Raw genomic sequence first — 13,435 nt, 5'->3', positions numbered from 1 at the left:
AGCCACTTCGTTCGACTATCGTTTATGGCCGGGTAAAATAAAACATCTAATTAACATTGTTTACATTTTAAGGTCACACAGTGTTATTGACGAATGTATTATCATATGCGCTTGTGCACCACTGCCAAAACCGTAACAGCATCACCAAATAACATGCTACACGTAACGTTGTTGTGCATTTGCTTTTTCCGTGCGTTATTTTTAGCTGTGCGTTGTGTTACACTGCATTGGTTGTCACTTGTTGACTCAGGCCACCCTTGAAAAGCAGACTAAATGTCTCTTCATGCACTCGCCTGGAAAAACAAAACCCATCCACATATCCAAGTACCAATGAACTTGCTGCCATTTTTACCTGTTTAAACTAATGTTTGCTGGCAAACAATATTCATGCAGTATTTGTAAGTCCCACAGATCGCTACCCTCAAGACTCATGGTTTGTCACAATTGAGTGGATTCTCATGGCAGTGCAAACGGATTCTCACGTTGTTTTAGTCGCATACCTTGTCAACCCCTTCTCAGTGCCGACTTTATTACAGACGAATTCAGATCTTATTGGTGCACCCCGTGCCCTTATAAATCTCAACGTTCATCCTACAAAGTCCAATCACAAGGGAGAAACACCATGAAGTAGACAAAAACATTTTTTTTGCCCGGATTGAAAAGGCTGTACGCCGTATAAACCTGAAAACTATTTCCCTGAATATGGCCAAACCTTATCGGTTGACAAGTATGCTGTTGTGAATAATACACTCAGCCCTATTTATTGCAGTGTCTCAACGGCAGCCGCTGTTGGTGGTTCGGGTCTTATATGTCGGAATAAGAACATTTATGGGACCTCCTTTACCGGTACCAAATTATGAGAATAGGTTTTGCTGCAATGCAAACTCACTCAGTAGCCCCCCCACCTCTTATCCAAAATTAGACTCGCCCTTGCCCACATAACAGTTTTAAATAAATGATATGCCTCGTATCCTTGGGTTTTTTTGGGGGGGGGCAGGGGTCTGTTTCTTGAGTTTCCTTTCAGTTTCTTGGGTTTCCCTCAATTCCTAAAGATTCCATCGCAGTTTCTTGGGTTTCTGTCTGTTTTTGGGGCTTTTCCCGTTTTTTTTCCAGTTTGAGGTCTCACCAATTTAGAAGATTTGGTGTTGACAAGCACTTTATGCATATTTTACGTGTCCGCCTAGGTTGATGGATTAACGTTCTAATTTATTATGAGTGTCGATTTAAAGCTTTCGTGACTGCAGGGATTCATCTTCTTGGTTCTTTCGGTAAAGTCACGTAGAAGGGAAGTAATAAAATAATAAAAATAAAACATAATAAAATTATTCTCACGACGTTTCGGCCACAATGCAAGCAGCCGTCCTCAGGTGAAAACCAGGTCCGTCGAGGCGACAGAGTCTGAATGAAACAGCACACGAGCTTGGAGCATATATATAAGCTGGGCGCCTTGACAAAGGAATTTGCATATGAAGAGGAATGTAGCATATTTATGGGAAATGCAGGAATGTGATTAGTACTACATATGCATGTGCATTATGCAGGATTAACAGCATCAAAGGGAGCTGCAGTTGCTGCTGCTGCAGTTGCTGCTGCTGCAGCTGCTGCAGCTGCAGCAACTGCAGCAGCAGCAGCAGCAACTGCAGCAGCAGCAGCAGCAGCAACTGCAGCAGCAGCAGCAACTGCAGCAGCAGCAGCAACTGCAGCAGCAGCAACTGCAGCAGCAGCAGCAACTGCAGCAGCAGCAACTGCAGCAGCAGCAGCAACTGCAGCAGCAGCAGCAGCAACTGCAGCAGCAGCAACTGCAGCAGCAGCAGCAACTGCAGCAGCAGCAACTGCAGCAGCAGCAGCAACTGCAGCAGCAGCAGCAACTGCAGCAGCAGCAACTGCAGCAGCAGCAGCAACTGCAGCAGCAGCAGCAACTGCAGCAGCAGCAGCAACTGCAGCAGCAGCAGCAACTGCAGCAGCAGCAGCAACTGCAGCAGCAGCAGCAACTGCAGCAGCAGCAACTGCAGCAGCAGCAGCAGCAACTGCAGCAGCAGCAGCAACTGCAGCAGCAGCAGCAACTGCAGCAGCAGCAGCAGCAACTGCAGCAGCAGCAGCAACTGCAGCAGCAGCAGCAACTGCAGAAGCAGCAGCAACTGCAGCAGCAGCAACTGCAGCAGCAGCAGCAACTGCAGCAGCAGCAGCAGCAACTGCAGCAGCAGCAGCAGCAACTGCAGCAGCAGCAGCAACTGCAGCAGCAGCAGCAACTGCAGCAGCAGCAGCAACTGCAGCAGCAGCAGCAGCAACTGCAGCAGCAGCAGCAACTGCAGCAGCAGCAGCAACTGCAGCAGCAGCAGCAACTGCAGCAGCAGCAACTGCAGCAGCAGCAGCAACTGCAGCAGCAGCAGCAGCAACTGCAGCAGCAGCAGCAGCAACTGCAGCAGCAGCAGCAACTGCAGCAGCAGCAGCAACTGCAGCAGCAGCAGCAACTGCAGCAGCAGCAGCAACTGCAGCAGCAGCAGCAACTGCAGCAGCAGCAGCAACTGCAGCAGCAGCAGCAACTGCAGCAGCAGCAGCAACTGCAGCAGCAGCAACTGCAGCAGCAGCAGCAGCAACTGCAGCAGCAGCAGCAACTGCAGCAGCAGCAGCAACTGCAGCAGCAGCAGCAGCAACTGCAGCAGCAGCAACTGCAGCAGCAGCAACTGCAGCAGCAGCAGCAACTGCAGCAGCAGCAGCAACTGCAGCAGCAGCAACTGCAGCAGCAGCAGCAGCAACTGCAGCAGCAGCAACTGCAGCAGCAGCAGCAACTGCAGCAGCAGTAGCAGCAGCAACTGCAGCAGCAGCAGCAACTGCAGCAGCAGCAGCAACTGCAGCAGCAGCAGCAACTGCAGCAGCAGCAGCAACTGCAGCAGCAGCAGCAACTGCAGCAGCAGCAGCAACTGCAGCAGCAGCAACTGCAACAGCAGCAACTGCAGCAGCAGCAACTGCAGCAGCAGCAGCAACTGCAGCAGCAGCAGCAACTGCAGCAGCAGCAACTGCAGCAGCAGCAGCAGCAACTGCAGCAGCAGCAGCAACTGCAGCAGCAGCAGCAGCAACTGCAGCAGCAGCAGCAACTGCAGCAGCAGCAGCAACTGCAGCAGCAGCAGCAACTGCAGCAGCAGCAGCAACTGCAGCAGCAGCAACTGCAGCAGCAGCAGCAACTGCAGCAGCAGCAGCAACTGCAGCAGCAGCAGCAACTGCAGCAGAAGCAGCAGCAACTGCAGCAGCAGCAACTGCAGCAGCAGCAACTGCAGCAGCAGCAACTGCAGCAGCAGCAGCAGCAGCAGCAACTGCAGCAGCAGCAGCAACTGCAGCAGCAGCAGCAACTGCAGCAGCAGCAGCAGCAACTGCAGCAGCAGCAGCAACTGCAGCAGCAGCAGCAGCAACTGCAGCAGCAGCAGCAACTGCAGCAGCAGCAGCAACTGCAGCAGCAACTGCAGCAACTGCAGCAGCAACTGCAGCAACTGCAGCAGCAGCAGCAACTGCAGCAGCAGCAGCAACTGCAGCAGCAACTGCAGCAACTGCAGCAGCAACTGCAGCAGCAGCAGCAACTGCAGCAGCAGCAGCAGCAACTGCAGCAGCAGCAGCAACTGCAGCAGCAGCAGCAGCAGCAACTGCAGGAGCAGCAGCAACTGCAGGAGCAGCAGCAACTGCAGGAGCAGCAGCAACTGCAGGAGCAGCAGCAACTGCAGCAGCAGCAGCAACTGCAGCAGCAGCAGCAACTGCAGCAGCAGCAGCAACTGCAGCAGCAGCAGCAACTGCAGCAGCAGCAACTGCAGCAGCAGCAACTGCAGCAGCAGCAGCAACTGCAGCAGCAGCAGCAACTGCAGCAGCAGCAGCAACTGCAGCAGCAGCAGCAGCAACTGCAGCAGCAGCAGCAACTGCAGCAGCAGCAGCAACTGCAGCAGCAGCAGCAACTGCAGCAGCAGCAGCAACTGCAGCAGCAGCAGCAACTGCAGCAGCAGCAGCAACTGCAGCAGCAGCAGCAACTGCAGCAGCAGCAACTGCAGCAGCAGCAGCAACTGCGGCAGCAGCAGCAACTGCAGCAGCAGCAGCAACTGCAGCAGCAGCAGCAACTGCAGCAGCAGCAGCAACTGCAGCAGCAGCAGCAACTGCAGCAGCAGCAGCAACTGCAGCAGCAGCAGCAACTGCAGCAGCAGCAGCAACTGCAGCAGCAGCAACTGCAGCAGCAGCAGCAACTGCAGCAGCAGCAGCAACTGCAGCAGCAGCAGCAACTGCAGCAGCAGCAGCAACTGCAGCAGCAGCAGCAACTGCAGCAGCAGCAGCAACTGCAGCAGCAGCAACTGCAGCAGCAGCAGCAACTGCAGCAGCAGCAGCAACTGCAGCAGCAGCAGCAGCAACTGCAGCAGCAGCAGCAACTGCAGCAGCAGCAGCAACTGCAGCAGCAGCAGCAGCAACTGCAGCAGCAGCAGCAACTGCAGCAGCAGCAGCAACTGCAGCAGCAGCAGCAACTGCAGCAGCAGCAACTGCAGCAGCAGCAGCAACTGCAGCAGCAGCAGCAACTGCAGCAGCAGCAGCAGCAACTGCAGCAGCAGCAACTGCAGCAGCAGCAGCAACTGCAGCAGCAGCAGCAACTGCAGCAGCAACTGCAGCAGCAGCAACTGCAGCAGCAGCAGCAACTGCAGCAGCAGCAGCAACTGCAGCAGCAGCAGCAACTGCAGCAGCAGCAGCAACTGCAGCAGCAGCAGCAACTGCAGCAGCAGCAACTGCAGCAGCAGCAACTGCAGCAGCAGCAACTGCAGCAGCAGCAACTGCAGCAGCAGCAACTGCAGCAGCAGCAACTGCAGCAGCAGCAGCAACTGCAGCAGCAGCAGCAACTGCAGCAGCAGCAGCAGCAACTGCAGCAGCAGCAGCAGCAACTGCAGCAGCAGCAGCAGCAACTGCAGCAGCAGCAGCAGCAACTGCAGCAGCAGCAGCAACTGCAGCAGCAGCAGCAGCAACTGCAGCAGCAACTGCAGCAACTGCAGCAGCAACTGCAGCAACTGCAGCAGCAACTGCAGCAACTGCAGCAGCAACTGCAGCAACTGCAGCAGCAACTGCAGCAACTGCAGCAGCAACTGCAGCAGCAACTGCAGCAACTGCAGCAGCAACTGCAGCAACTGCAGCAGCAACTGCAGCAGCAGCAGCAGCAACTGCAGCTGCAGGAGCAGCAGCAGCAACTGCAGGAGCAGCAGCAGCAACTGCAGGAGCAGCAGCAGCAGCAACTGCAGGAGCAGCAGCAACAGCAACTGCAGGAGCAGCAGCAGCAGCAACTGCAGGAGCAGCAGCAGCAGCAACTGCAGGAGCAGCAGCAGCAGCAACTGCAGGAGCAGCAGCAGCAGCAACTGCAGGAGCAGCAGCAGCAGCAACTGCAGGAGCAGCAGCAGCAGCAACTGCAGGAGCAGCAGCAGCAGCAACTGCAGGAGCAGCAGCAGCAGCAACTGCAGGAGCAGCAGCAGCAGCAACTGCAGGAGCAGCAGCAGCAGCAACTGCAGGAGCAGCAGCAGCAGCAACTGCAGGAGCAGCAGCAGCAGCAACTGCAGGAGCAGCAGCAGCAGCAACTGCAGGAGCAGCAGCAGCAGCAACTGCAGGAGCAGCAGCAGCAGCAACTGCAGGAGCAGCAGCAGCAGCAACTGCAGGAGCAGCAGCAGCAGCAACTGCAGGAGCAGCAGCAGCAGCAACTGCAGGAGCAGCAGCAGCAGCAACTGCAGGAGCAGCAGCAGCAGCAACTGCAGGAGCAGCAGCAGCAGCAACTGCAGGAGCAGCAGCAGCAGCAACTGCAGGAGCAGCAGCAGCAGCAACTGCAGGAGCAGCAGCAGCAGCAACTGCAGGAGCAGCAGCAGCAGCAACTGCAGGAGCAGCAGCAGCAGCAACTGCAGGAGCAGCAGCAGCAGCAACTGCAGGAGCAGCAGCAGCAGCAACTGCAGGAGCAGCAGCAGCAGCAACTGCAGGAGCAGCAGCAGCAGCAACTGCAGGAGCAGCAGCAGCAGCAACTGCAGGAGCAGCAGCAGCAGCAACTGCAGGAGCAGCAGCAGCAGCAACTGCAGGAGCAGCAGCAGCAGCAACTGCAGGAGCAGCAGCAGCAGCAACTGCAGGAGCAGCAGCAGCAGCAACTGCAGGAGCAGCAGCAGCAGCAACTGCAGGAGCAGCAGCAGCAGCAACTGCAGGAGCAGCAGCAGCAGCAACTGCAGGAGCAGCAGCAGCAGCAACTGCAGGAGCAGCAGCAGCAGCAACTGCAGGAGCAGCAGCAGCAGCAACTGCAGGAGCAGCAGCAGCAGCAACTGCAGGAGCAGCAGCAGCAGCAACTGCAGGAGCAGCAGCAGCAGCAACTGCAGGAGCAGCAGCAGCAGCAACTGCAGGAGCAGCAGCAGCAGCAACTGCAGGAGCAGCAGCAGCAGCAACTGCAGGAGCAGCAGCAGCAGCAACTGCAGGAGCAGCAGCAGCAGCAACTGCAGGAGCAGCAGCAGCAGCAACTGCAGGAGCAGCAGCAGCAGCAACTGCAGGAGCAGCAGCAGCAGCAACTGCAGGAGCAGCAGCAGCAGCAACTGCAGGAGCAGCAGCAGCAGCAACTGCAGGAGCAGCAGCAGCAGCAACTGCAGGAGCAGCAGCAGCAGCAACTGCAGGAGCAGCAGCAGCAGCAACTGCAGGAGCAGCAGCAGCAGCAACTGCAGGAGCAGCAGCAGCAGCAACTGCAGGAGCAGCAGCAGCAGCAACTGCAGGAGCAGCAGCAGCAGCAACTGCAGGAGCAGCAGCAGCAACTGCAGGAGCAGCAGCAGCAGCAACTGCAGGAGCAGCAGCAGCAGCAACTGCAGGAGCAGCAGCAGCAGCAACTGCAGGAGCAGCAGCAGCAGCAACTGCAGGAGCAGCAGCAGCAGCAACTGCAGGAGCAGCAGCAGCAGCAACTGCAGGAGCAGCAGCAGCAACTGCAGGAGCAGCAGCAGCAACTGCAGGAGCAGCAGCAGCAACTGCAGGAGCAGCAGCAGCAACTGCAGGAGCAGCAGCAGCAACTGCAGGAGCAGCAGCAGCAACTGCAGGAGCAGCAGCAGCAACTGCAGGAGCAGCAGCAACTGCAGCTCCCTTTTATGCTGTTAATCCTGCATAATGCACATGCATATGTAGTAGTACTAATCACATTCCTGCATTTCCCATAAATATGCTAAATTCCTCTTCATATGCAAATTCCTTTGTCAAGGCGCCCAGCTTATATATATGCTCCAAGCTCGTGTGCTGTTTCATTCAGACTCGGTCGCCTCGACGGACCTGTTTTTCACCTGAGGACGGCTGCTTGCGTTGTGGCCGAAACGTCGTGAGAATAATTTTATTATGTTTTATTTTTATTATTTTATTACTTCCCTTCTACGTGACTTTACCGAAAGAACCAAGAAGATTATTGAGTGGTCAGACGTATCCCTCGTTTGTTACTTAAAATTGAAATCGTGCCATAATTGTACAAGACTTGTATTTGGTCGAGTAAATACACTGTTAAGAAAACAAAATAAATAAACAATTGTGTATGTTTAACTTATTTCGCACTGTAAGTAGCCAACCGTGCTGATCGGCGGTGCGGGGGAAGAACAAACTAAAACACAAAAGCAGTTCTAAAGAAATTCGTTTGAATGTCGATTATTTAAAAGTGCATCTCTCCAGTGGCTTCCTAATATCGGAAGAACGTTCCAGACGGCCGCAGAAGCGCATCTGAAAGCGCGCGATGCTGTGACCATGTTTGTTCGATGGTTAGCCAAAATGCCACTGTGAAGACGACCAGAGATCGCGTGATGGTGTATGCTCCTTGACGAGATCAGCAATCTATTGTGGTTCATTTGTGGAAAGGACGTTATACATGAGTGCCCTTATGTCCGACGGAAGGTTGTGTTGCTTTCGAAACATCGTCATTTAATTTGATTATTTCTATTTTTATTCTTGTTTTTTTTTCACCTACGTGACTTTACCGAAAGAACCAAAGAGTAACTTTTGAAGTCTTTCCCCTCCCTCCAATAAACTGAAGCCCGCAATCGCGCACGGCCCACCAAGCCACAGCCCGCACGGGACGCCCACCCCTCCTCGCCTCGCCGCGTGCGGAGCAACCGCCACGAGGGACGCCGGAACCTCGCGAGACTCTCGCGAGACTCTCGCGGCCTGCGTTGCTAAGGGCGGGCCAGCAGCCTGCCCCTCGCCTAAACATTCACGAGGGGTATAATGAAAAGGCAGCGAAACAACACACCCAAAGTGTCCAAAGAGAAACGGCTCCCCCCCCGCCCCCATATCCCGGTGTCTCCGTGTCACCTCTGTGATTGCCTCCACTCCGAATTTAAAGATTCGGGGTTCTGTGTTCACGCGAGACCTCACCGCCTTCACTTGCGGCGCCGTCCGCCTCGGCCCGCTCGGCCATTGTGGCGCAACACGCGAGGTGACGTCACCGGGCTGCGTGACTCTCCCCCCACCGCATGCCAGGCAAGAGGGTTTCCTTCCAGATTAATTAGATTCGAGGTCCATACGGCGTACAGCCGCTTCAATGCGGGCAAATTTTTGTTGTCAAATTCTTTGTTTCTCTCCTTGTGATGGGACTGTGTAGGATGAACGTTGAGATATCTGGTAACCAATCAGGTCTGAATTGGTCTGTAATAAGGCAAGCCCTGATGCCCTGATAAGGGGTGTATATGTATGCGACTCCAATGCGTTAGATTCGACTAACAAATGAGATAAGACGCCGGCAAGATGGCTATTATTTATCCTCATGTTAACCCATGGAAAGCCCTCGCTGTATCTCAAGATATATATTTTAACAGAAGGATCCTACCAAGTTCTGCGCAGTAAGGGGCGATGTTTCTGCTGCTGCTGTTTGACGGGCTACACCTGGTGGTGCATCTACCGATCATCTCAGTCAGCCAACCCATGGCACCTGCTGGGTCTATCCCGAGACCTCCTCCTGCACCTAGCTTGGCACAGTAGGGGGTACAGCTGGTGGTGCATCTACCAGTCATCTCAGTCAGCCAACCCATGGCACCTGCTGGCTCTGTCCCGAGACCTGTCAGCGAGCCTTCGACACTTCACATGGCCTCAAAGTGCACCTAGCCTGGCACAGGCGCCGTGGTGATGTCGCCGTCACTTAGTGACAAATGGCGGGTATTGGTATTGGATCTCAATCTCTCCACAGTGGCGAGATGTTAACTATCTCGCCTGGTATGCAGGAGGTCGTGAGTTAGATCCCGACCTGACGTCTACTGTATATTTGGAGTTTGCGGTGTCTCTCGTGAATTTTTATCCCGGTCCTCGGTTTTCCGTCCACATTTAGAATCAACATCACGCGTTTAGAGCATTCGGCTGCTATAATTTTCCACGCGATAAGCCACTTCGTTGAGCTATCATTTATGGTCAATTCGCTTCTTTAAAAAGAGCTACATAGGCTCAGTGGGCCTTACCTGGTAAAATAAACAATTGTTTCGTTAATAGTTTAAGGAGGGAACTCTCCTGACGAGGAGAGGGGCTGAGAGAAAATGTGCCAAAAGGGGGTGACTCTAAATGGCCCCAGAGTCTCCGTCTCGCGGGTAGAGGGTTCTAGGACTGTAGGTGCAGTGGATCTACTATAAAGATGCCCCACTGATGCTGGTGGTGGTTGGCTGACCACAATGAGACACCTATATTTCCCCCTCTTCCTAGGGTTTACGTAAATAACAGACCTCGTATCACACCTCAGCAATGGGTACAACAGGTGCAACACTCCTGCGAGAGAATACAATCCATAAGTGGTGTTTCTGGGGTTAGATCGTGTAAATATAACCGACATCCAATTAGTAAGGTTTGTCACGTAAACATAGAGTGCCAATTTGTTACTACTTCAGCACACTGCTGTGTTGGAGAGTAGACCCACTCAAATTGTCGTGGTGGCGGGTTTAATGACACTTTTATATTTATGAGATCTGACCCAAAAAAACCTTTATTATGGGTAACATTGGTCGTGAAAGCCTACGTGTTGAAGAGAATACAAGTTAGGAAACAGTAACATCGGCAAATCAACCGCATCGCACAGGATAGAGAAGCCCCAACTCGTGTGTCCTTCATATGACACATCAACACAGCTCTACATAAATACAACTCTCCTTTACGTACACTATTCATGGACGCTAATTGCCCAGCAGGTGTCCCCAGACCTCCAGAATGTGGCGTACGATTCCTCCGGGTGTAAGACTCAGGGTGGAGAAACAACCCAGCTCATTCAAAACAAAGTGTATTTATCTTCTTGGTTCTTTCGGTAAAGTCACGTAGAAGGGAAGTAATAAAATAATAAAAATAAAACATAATAAAACAATTCTCACGACGTTTCGGCCACAACGCAAGCAGCCATCCTCAGGCGAAGAATGAAACACCCCAAGCTTGGAGCGTATATTTAAGCTGGGTTAGAGGGGGGGGAGGTGGGAAGAAGAGCGCCTAAACAAAATAATTTGCATATCAAGAGGAATTCAGCATATGGAAAATGCGTAGGAGGTGGGCGGGGGGGGTTCCAAATCAATACTATGCCCGTGCATTATGCAGGATTAGCAGCATCAAAGGGGGGGGGGGGAAGGGGGGGAGCATTAACAAAGGAAAGGAATGTTAATAGTATGTAGCTGTAGTTACTAAACAACCACGTAAAAAACTACAGTATAAACTGCATGACAAACTAAAGTATAAACTACATAGCATCATCAGTAAACTTACTATACTCTACAATAAGCTGAGTTACTAACAGTAAGTAATACATGAAAAATTCTACGTTGTAAAAAATTATATAATATGCTTCCATCTAAACTTTATTCTCTTACATCACACGCGTCTATACCGTACTATATACTTCCATAGGCAAAACCAACATTAAATTACATACTGTATTGCTATAAACCACCCTATACCTTATACATTTTTAATATAACACTATGTATTATTCTACCCACCCTAATGTGTATCAAAATGGTTTATTACGTCCTTCCAGTGATTGCTAAGCCAGAATCCATCTTCTCGGTTAAAATTGTCTCTGTGTTTGTAAATGTGGATCGCCTCATGTACGAATCTCTCATGATAGCCAGATGGCTTGCAGAGAACCTCTGTTTTGGAGAAGTCAATGTCATGTGAGCCCACTGAGTTGTAACAGTGATCTGCCACGGCTGAGGTGTTTGTCCTACAGTGTTTCAGGTCAGCTTTATGTTCACGGATGCGGTCCGAGACATGTCGTTTGGTTTCCCCAATGTAACTGCTACCACAGAGGCAACTTAGTTTGTAGACACCAGGGTACTGTATGTCTGGAACCACATCTTTTACAGACGGTACCAGATCACGGATTTTATGTACTGTGTTGAATCGGACCTGGATCTTGTGTTTAATCAGGATTTTGGAGATCTTTTTTGTGACCCCAGCAATGTAGGGTAAGGTGATGGTCTTGAAAGGCTCCTCAACAGGATCTTTCTTGGTGGTTGGAGTGATGGCTTTGCGGATTGTGTAGTCGGAGTAACCATTAGCCTTAAGAGCTTGGCGTACGTGTTTGAGTTCACTGGAAATGTGTTCATGGTCGGAGATGCATTGGGCTCTATGATATAGAGTCTTGATGAGAGAATTCTTCTGGGATGGATGGTGGTGGGAATCCGGTTTTAGATAAGCATCCGTGTGGGTGGCTTTCCTGTAGACAGAGTGGCTCATTGAACCATCAGGTCTCCTTTTGATTAGGACATCCAAAAAGGGTAGCTTGCCATCATTTTCGACTTCCATGGTGAATCTGATGGCTGGGTGTATGGAATTGATATGGTCGAGAAATTGGTCTAGAGCAGGCCGGCCATGTGGCCAGATGACAAAAGTGTCGTCTACGTACCTCTTCCATAAGGTCGGGCGTAGAGTCGCAGTCTGGATGGCGTCCGTCTCAAATTTCTCCATGAAGATGTTGGCTACAACCGGAGATAAGGGGGAGCCCATTGGGGTGCCCTCAATTTGCTTGTAGAAGGTTCCATTCCAGGTGAAGTATGTATTGGTTAAGCAGTGTCTCACCAGGGGGGGTACCCCAGCATTCAGTCCTTGATGAACCAAGTCTTCAATGATTGCGATGGTGTCAGGCACAGGCACCTTGGTGAACAAGGAAACCACATCAAAACTGACAAGCAGGTCGTCTGGGGACAGGGCAATCCCCTTGATTGTTGATACCAGGTCAGTAGAGTTTAGTACTGCAGAGGTGGTTTTTCCAGTGAAAGGCCGTAGGATTTCGGACAAAAAACGAGCCAGTTTGTAAGTCGGGGAGTTGATAGTAGAGACAATGGGACGAAGAGGTGTATCTTCTTTATGTATCTTTGGCAAGCCGTACAATCTTGGTGGCCTGGCTGCAGAAGGTTTCAACGAGAACTGTTTGGTCTGATCAATTAATGCGGTTGAAGCAGAAATGATGTTGTTGGTTTTGGAGACGAGGCTGTTGGTGGGGTCTCTTTTTATTTTTGTATAGCTGCCATCGGTGAGTAGTTCTTGAATTTTGTTGTTGTATTCTATTTTGTCCATGATGACAGTGGCATTGCCTTTGTCGGCTGAGAGGATGACAATGTCATCCCTCTTTTTTAATTGAGCTAATTCAAAACGCTCATCTTTGCTGATGTTGCTAGCTGGCATCTTAGCGTTTTTGAGGGTTACAGAGATTTCCGATCTTGCTACGTCTGCAGCGATGTGACTCAAGCCCTTGAGAGCTACATCTACTCGAGCAATTATATCATTAACTGGTATGTGTCTAGGTGTGACTGCAAAGTTTAGTTTTTTGTCCGAAATCCTACGGCCTTTCACTGGAAAAACCACCTCTGCAGTACTAAACTCTACTGACCTGGTATCAACAATCAAGGGGATTGCCCTGTCCCCAGACGACCTGCTTGTCAGTTTTGATGTGGTTTCCTTGTTCACCAAGGTGCCTGTGCCTGACACCATCGCAATCATTGAAGACTTGGTTCATCAAGGACTGAATGCTGGGGTACCCCCCCTGGTGAGACACTGCTTAACCAATACATACTTCACCTGGAATGGAACCTTCTACAAGCAAATTGAGGGCACCCCAATGGGCTCCCCCTTATCTCCGGTTGTAGCCAACATCTTCATGGAGAAATTTGAGACGGACGCCATCCAGACTGCGACTCTACGCCCGACCTTATGGAAGAGGTACGTAGACGACACTTTTGTCATCTGGCCACATGGCCGGCCTGCTCTAGACCAATTTCTCGACCATATCAATTCCATACACCCAGCCATCAGATTCACCATGGAAGTCGAAAATGATGGCAAGCTACCCTTTTTGGATGTCCTAATCAAAAGGAGACCTGATGGTTCAATGAGCCACTCTGTCTACAGGAAAGCCACCCACACGGATGCTTATCTAAAACCGGATTCCCACCACCATCCATCCCAGAAGAATTCTCTCATCAAG

At 51.8% G+C, this 13,435-nt stretch overlaps 1 protein-coding gene across 3 annotated transcripts in view; it reads right to left on the bottom strand.

Moving 5' to 3' along the window:
• The window catches only part of LOC144732704 (patatin-like phospholipase domain-containing protein 4), a 38,220-nt gene extending 29,758 nt beyond the window's left edge, over window positions 1-8,462 (bottom strand). The window contains exon 1 of one of the 3 annotated variants that reach the window (XM_078614280.1): window positions 8,368-8,462. Coding sequence is in view for 2 of the 3 variants with exons in the window: in XM_078614281.1 (XP_078470407.1) it covers window positions 8,368-8,410 (43 nt within the window). In the remaining variant the exon portion in view is untranslated. The remainder of the gene's footprint in view (window positions 1-8,367) is intronic. The other 2 variants (XM_078614281.1, XM_078614279.1) reach the window with 2 other exon arrangements.
• Window positions 8,463-13,435: the final 4,973 nt, after the last annotated feature.

Source organism: Lampetra planeri, chromosome 43, assembly GCF_965212315.1.
Source record: "Lampetra planeri chromosome 43, kcLamPlan1.2.h2, whole genome shotgun sequence".
Lineage (NCBI taxonomy): Eukaryota > Metazoa > Chordata > Hyperoartia > Petromyzontiformes > Petromyzontidae > Lampetra > Lampetra planeri.
Note: the sequence above shows the minus strand (reverse complement) of the source record. Positions and strands in the feature narration are given on the sequence as shown.